This window comes from Otolemur garnettii, unplaced genomic scaffold, assembly GCF_000181295.1.
Source record: "Otolemur garnettii isolate 467f Iridium unplaced genomic scaffold, OtoGar3 scaffold00034, whole genome shotgun sequence".
NCBI classification, from domain to species: domain Eukaryota; kingdom Metazoa; phylum Chordata; class Mammalia; order Primates; family Galagidae; genus Otolemur; species Otolemur garnettii.
The window spans coordinates 5,384,336-5,391,532 of record NW_003852429.1 but is presented as its reverse complement, the minus strand read 5'-3'; the positions used below and the strand labels follow the sequence as shown (position 1 = coordinate 5,391,532).

Sequence of the window (7,197 nt, the reverse complement as noted above, 5' to 3'; positions counted from 1 at the left end):
TTTTTTTTTTTTGTAGATTCTTTCTATGTGAGTTTCTTTAAATGTCTGTTAAATTTTGTCAGTAAAGCCAGTAGGTCCTGAACTTTTCTATTTGGGGAAGTTTGTGATTACTGACTTTATCTCTTTACTTGTTAAAAATGTGTGGAGACTTTCTTTTTCTTCTTGAGTCAGCTTTGGTAATGTTTGTGTTTCTAGGAATTTGACCATTTTATCCTGATTATCTAACTTGTTGTACAAGTTCGTTGTATTCTCTTACAATCATTTTAATTTCTCTGTGGTCAATAGCAATGTCCTCACTTGACTTCTCAGAGCAGCTGAGGGTTTGTCAGTTTTGTTGATCTTTGCAAAGTTATACCTTGTGGTTTCATTGATTCCCTCTTTTGCTTTTCTGTTTTCTAATTCATCTTTGCTCTCATCTTCATTCCTTCCTTCCGTCTGCTGGCTTTGGGTTTGGTTTGTTCATCTTCTTCTAGTTTCCTAAGCTATAAAGTTAGATTGTTGATTTAAGATCTTTTCTTCTTTTTCAGTGTAGCCTTTAATGGCTGTACATTTCCCTATGAGCACTGATTTTGCTGCATCCCATAAGTTTTGGTATACTGTATTTTCATTTTCATTCATCTCAAAGCATTTTCTAATTTCTTTGGTGAGACTTTCTCATTAATTTCCATGTATTTACTACTTCCCAGTTTTCCTTCTGTTGTTGATTTCTGGTTTTATTCTATGGAGATCAGAGAAGATTCCTCGCATGCTTTTCATCTTTTTAAACATTAGGAACACTTTATGGACTAACATTTGGTCTCTCCTGGTGGGTGTTCCACAGGCGTTTAAGAAGAATGCACACTCTGATGTTTGGGGGGACAGTGTTTTATGTATACTTGTTAGATCTAGTTAGTTCATAGTGTTGTCAAGTCCTCAATTTAGAGTAACAAAGTCTTGTCATTGAGAAATCAAGTGCTGAGTGACTAGGCCTTGAATCTGGTGCCCATAAACCTGAGTCTAGTCTTTCTAGGTGGGAGGGGGTTACTCTACCCAAGATAGTATGTTTGTATTTTACAAACTAATATATGACTTCTATACAAGTTCACAGAAGACAGAAGCTGGAGACCTATGGCCTCTGTATTTGTTGGGTTTTTAATTTCTTTCTTTTTTTTTTTTTGCAGTTTTTGGCTGGGGCTGGATTTGAATCAGCCACCTCCAGTATATGGGGCTGGTGCCCTACCCCTTTGAACCACAGGCGCCGCCCTGTGTTTGTTGGTTTTAAGGGATGTAAGAACAGGAGGATGGTGTGTGCTGCCTTTAGTTTAAAAAAATCATGGTGCACAGATCTGCCATTATAGGAAGTATTATTTATCATAAGCCTAACTCAAATAAGCAATACTAGCCAACACATTTGAGGTGAACCTATGATCATTTATTTTAAATATTGCATATTTGCCTCATACCAGAACTTTTAAAGCCATATATTAAAATAATTTTAGGAATATGAAATGCAGAAAACAAAAGAGGAAGACTTTCTGAAGTTATTTGATAGATGGAAAGAGGAAGAAAAGGAGAAACTGGTTGATGAAATGGAAAAGGTCAAGGAGATGTTCATGAAGGAGTTTAAAGAATTAACTTCTAAGAATTCAGCTTTAGAATATGTAAGTAATTACAGGTGGGAATTCTCATGGTCTTGGTTGCCTTGAGAGGTGGTGTTAGGTAGGTATTGTGGCCAGAGGATACAGGATCCTTTACCATGCCCTGGTGTAGACTCCCCCCCGCCCCCCAAGAGTCTTGAGGGAGTGTGAGGCACACAGGAGACACAGCAAGGCAGAGATGTCCTTTTGCTAAAGGTGGGAGTTTGGCCCAATCCCCCTGGTTGAATACTCATGGGGCGCATTTGGTCAGATCATAGAAGAAGGTCCTTTTTTTTCTTATCTGGTTAGGTTAGCCTTGAACCATTATCTCCTTTCTGAGTTTTGGAATTTCCCACTGTCTGTGTGAGAAGGAGGAAGCAGACCCTGAAAGACAGAAAGAGAACCTTTGCCTGGCCCCCTCCTCACCCAGACTGAATGAGCTGCCCTGCTCCCTGGAGGAGCAGCCCCGGTCCACCCTGCCCTGGTCACATACAGGGAGATGCCCAAGCAGCCAATCAGTGACCTCCCACGAGAATTACAAGCTCACCTGCAGTTTTCGAAGGTCCTTGAGCTCCCTCTAGGGTCTGACAAGTTCTATATAAATGAAAATAGAGAGATATTTTTAGAATTCGCCTAGGTCTCTCTCTAAAACTCCTTAAACTCCAGCATGGAGAGTGACAAACCTCATAAGCCCCATGGACTAAATCTGGCATACCACATGTTTTCATATGGCCTAAGAGCTAAGAATGGTTTTTATGTATTTAATTGGTTGAAAAAAAAGAAGGCTTTCAAGTGACACGTAAAAATTATATGAAATTCACATTTCAGTGACCTTAGATGAAGTTCTACTGGGACACAACCATGCTCATTCATTTATACTTCCTTTTTCCTTTATTAGTCAATTTATTTCGGGTTAATGTGAGAGTACTCTTTGACACTTCTATCTGTGGTACTTTTGTGCTGCAGTGATAGAGTTGAATGCTTTGTCTGAGACCTAGTGTCAAACTATTAATACCTGGATGAGATGGTGTCTGTCAGGTTCCTCCACTGAAAAGTGTCTCTCTTCCCACCCTTTGTGCACTATTTATTTATTTATTTATTTTTGAGACAGGGTCTTACACTGTTGCACCATTTGATACAGGTGGCACCATCATAGTTCACTGCAGCCTCCACCTCTTAGGCTCAGGTAATTCACTTGGCCTCAGCTTCCCGGTTAACTGAGACTACAGGCCTGTGCCACCAGGGCCCAGCTAATTTTACTTTTTGAGATGGAGTCTCACTATGTTGCCCAGGCTGGTCTCAAACCCCTGGGCTCAAATAATCCTCCTGCCTTGGTTTTCCTAAGCCTTATAGGCATGAGCCACTGTGCCCAACTCATATTATACTTTTTAAAATGAAGTCACTGTGAGCAGCCCATATCTAAGGAGTAAAGAAATATGCTCCTCTAACTTTTTCTTGTTCAAGTTTACCTTCTATGATTTTCTGAGAATTTTGGTTACAAGTAACTTTGGGAGCAACATCAAAGGTAAAGGGTAAAATTAAAATATTATGTCCCCACTGATATTATTCCTGGACATTGTTGGCCTCTCACAAAATCATCTTAGAAGCTATCTGCACCCAGGTTTTCTGTTTCTGGCCTCTGTCTGGTGCTCGTCAAATTTTTTCAGGCCCATTGTCTAAGAAGGTTAGGTTTTCCTTTCCCTTTTACACCCTGTGCATATTCTGATGGGAAAACCAGAAAATAGAAACAAGCCATTTGAACCACGAGGAAGGAGGAGTATCCAGGAGGAAAGTCAGCTGTGAAGAGGGCTGCATGCACCCCAGTTTTGTTCTCTGCTCCAGTCTTAACCAAAGTCTGACACTTGTGATCTTGAATGTTATCTTACAGCAACTGTCAGAAATCCAGAAGTCCAATATGCAGATCAAGTCCAACATAGGCACACTGAAAGATGCACACGAGTTTAAAGAAGACCGTTCGCCGTATCCCCAGGATTTCCAAAATGTGATGCAGCTTCTTGATAATCAGGTAGTAGAAGTAGGCGCCGGCTGCAGTAGGCGCCTTTCTTTTCTTAATGGAGTAATTTATAATGAACGTCGTCTGCAGAAAAAATGGCTCTTTTAGTGCCCATGAACACACCTAGCTCCTTTTTTCTTGGCACCTAAAATGTGTAAGAGGTGTTCAGGACACGCTTGCTGTGGGCTAATAGATGTGGATTCACAAGAGTTGGCAAAGTTATTTTCTTTCTTCCCTATTGTAATGCGAACTTGAATTAGCTAGGACTACCTTGGTTTCGTGCTTTCCTATTTGAGATGTAGATCTCCATTTCCAAAGGTGCAGAAAGGCATTAAAGCACCCCATATCTTTTCAGAGCTTAAATATACTGCTACATTGGTGAACTGAAGATTTTTTACATTTATCAAACATAATGACTTTATTTGGAAGGGAACCTCTGTTGTCAGCACAGTCTTCACAAGGGTTATTTTGGTCACAGTGGTTTAGAGGAACAATTTTTTTTTTTTTGAGACAGAGTCTCATTTTGTCATCCTCAGTAGAGAACTACGGTGTCACAGCACACAGCGTCAAACTCCTGGACTCAGAGATTCTCTTGCCTCAGCCTCCCATGTAGCTGGGACTACAGGTGCCCACCACCACACCCAGCTATTTTTAGAGATGAGGTCTCACTCTTGCTCAGGCTGGTCTCGAACTCCTAAGCTCAAACAATCCACCCGCCTTGGCCTCCCAGAGTGCTAGGATTTTTTTTTTTTTAATCCAGGAAGCAAGTAGAGATTAAATTTTATTCAATTTGTTTAAATTTTTATTTAACATTAAAAAAATAAGCCTGAGTCATTATAAAAAAGGTAAGGGGTTTTAGAAATAGGGATGCTACTGTTTGCTTCCATGCTTGCGTCTTGCTGTTCTCTACCAAGTCTGCCTTCACCTTGGCAGCCAGGCTGACCGTGTCCCTGTCCTGTCTAAAGTCCTTCTGTTGCTCCCTGCTGTGATGTTGGTTTGGAACCCATGGACTCAGAAAACTTGGTGTTTCCTTTTGGTCCCTTAGGTTAGCAAATTAGCACCTATTTTTGTAAATAAAATTTTATTAGAACTCAGCCACACTCATTTGCATCTTTTTGTATGTTTTTAACTTATTTTTTGGGGAGGAGGGACAATGTCTTGCTCTGTCAGCTAGTCTGGAGTGCCGTGGTGCAGTCACAGCTCACTGTAACCTGGAATTCCTGGGCTCAGGCGATCCTTCTGCCTTAGCCTCCCAAGAACTGGAACTATTCGTGCATGCCACCACGCTTAGCTAATTTTTAAAATCTTCTGTACAGATGAGGTTTCATTATTTTGCTCAGGCTGGCTTTGAGTTTCTGGCCTCAACCAAGCCTTCCTAGGTCTTCCAAAGTGCTGAGATTATAGGCGTGAGTCACCATAGCCAACTTGTACCTTACATAGGCCTGTTCTCTCACTACCAGTAATTGAGACTGGGTTTTTTTGGCCCCCAGAGCCTAAAATATACTATTTACTATTAGCTTCTTGATAGAAAATCTTTGGTGACCCCTCCCTTACAATATAAGATTAAAACCAGGTACAACTGCATTTAAACATTTTCTACCAGATACAATACTAAAAAATGCCAGCTGAAATTTCACCAGATATTTAGATTTCATAGGTACTTACTGAAAAGTAGCCTTCCATTTGGGGTAGGTTTTATTGGGATAGTTGTGCATAGTTCTTTTTTCTTTTGCAGGAAAGCAAGTGGACAGCACGAGTTCAAGCTCTTCAACAGGAACACAAGAAAGAAAAAGATCGGGTAAATTAAGAATCCAATGGCCTGTCAGTGAATCTTTTTTTTTTTTTTTTTTTTTGGAGATAGAGTTTTACTCTCTTGGCCTAGGCTAGAGTACTATGGCATCATAGCTCATAGCAACCTCAAATTCTTGGTTTCAAGTGATCCTCTTGCCTCAGCCTCCCAAGTAGCTGGGACTATAGGCATGTACCATAATGCTTACCTAGTTATTTTCTTTTTCTTTTCTTTTCTTTTTTTTTTTTTTTTTTTTTTTAGTAGAGATGAGTTCTTGCTTAGGCATGAGCCACCACGTCCTACAAGAGGGTCATTTTTGAAAAGAACATTTTCTTCCCATTAAGGGTAATATTTGTCTACTTAAGATCTGTGGAGAAATGTGCTACAAATGTATAATTAACCAAAGGATTGAGGCCTTTGGCTCCCAGAGGCCACTCCTGCTCCACCCCGGCTGTTAACTCCTTCAGGCCAGCCAAGGGTGCCTCTCCTGCTTCCATTCTCCCCTCTTGAGGAAGGGCCTGGAACTTCCTCTAAAGGGTTCACCAGAATAAGGCAAGCCCACATACGATAATCTTCCTTTTCATTAACTCAAAGTCAGCAGGTTTGGGACCTTAATTTCATCTGCAAAGTCCCTTCACCTTTGCTGTATTCTGCTGGTGAGAAGCACATCCCAAGTCCTACCTGACCCCAGGGACTGCATCGCACAGGGCAGGTGCCATCTCAGAACTCTTCCATCTGTACCTTCCTCCAGTTTCTGTCTTCTGGTCACCTGCTGTCACTGTCCCTTCCCTGGCCTGTTCTCATCACCTCACACTAGTAGCTCTGATCAGTATTTTAAATAGTTTGCTTGTTTATTGTCTATCTCTACAACCATATCATCAGCCCTCTGAGTGGAAGGCTAGAGTTATAGCTCTCCGTTGTCTTCCTGGCATCCGTGAATGTGCCGAAAATGTGGTTGGCCCTTAGTAAGTACTTGCTAAATCAGCGTGGAAGGTGGCTAGACATCCAACAAGGGGATTATTCAGCCTTGTTTTGTAGATGGAAAAATGCCAATTGTGAGTTCAGAGGAGCCGGGATGGAAGGGTTGTGGGTCAGAGCACCACTTGCTAGAGGACACCATCTAGGCTCCTATTATGGACCAGGCAGCCACTGCTGGTGGTGATGATTATAGCTAGGACTCTGGTGTTCACTTCCCAGCATGTTTTATCCACACTGGCAAAGATGTAGGATCCCAGGATCAGTAGATGGTACTTTCTCTGAACCATAGGTGGCTCCATTGTGCAAGCAGTGTTCTCTGTTGTCCGTCAGTGTTATGTGGAAGTAAAAGTGGCTTGTTATGACGGCTCCTGTCCTGGTGTGCTGAAGCTGGCCTCTGTCAGCCTGTGAATGTGCATATTTCTTCTTAATCAGGATTTTGCTTTGTTTTGTTTTTCTGAAAGCTGGTTAACCAGCATTTAGAAATAAATTAGTGGGCGGCACCTGTGGCTCAAAAGGGTAGGGTGCCGGTCCCATATGCCAGAGGTGGCAAGTTCAAACCCAGCCCCCGCCAAAAACTACAAAGAAAAAAAAAAAAAAGAAATTAATATTTGTAGTTTACCATGTACTTAATCTTTCTAAGATTTCTGTGAGGGAGGCACCATCACCATTCCACAGGCAAGGAAACAGAGGCTTACAAAGATGCTGCCTTGCCCAGGGTCACTGGCATTTGAATTTAGGCCCTCTCTACTTGAGGGAGGTTGTAGAATGGTCACATAAAGGGAGAAGTGAGTAGGGGCCCT

The 7,197-nt window shown here is 41.6% G+C and overlaps 1 protein-coding gene across 1 annotated transcript in view; it reads left to right on the top strand.

The window, feature by feature from the left end:
* DZIP1 (DAZ interacting zinc finger protein 1) overlaps window positions 1–7,197 on the top strand; it is a 54,797-nt gene that overhangs the window by 15,649 nt on the left and 31,951 nt on the right. Inside the window, exons 8-10 of the mRNA XM_003789578.2 lie at window positions 1,479–1,640; window positions 3,505–3,642; window positions 5,366–5,428. Coding sequence (XP_003789626.1) covers window positions 1,479–1,640; window positions 3,505–3,642; window positions 5,366–5,428 — 363 coding nt within the window. The remainder of the gene's footprint in view (window positions 1–1,478; window positions 1,641–3,504; window positions 3,643–5,365; window positions 5,429–7,197) is intronic.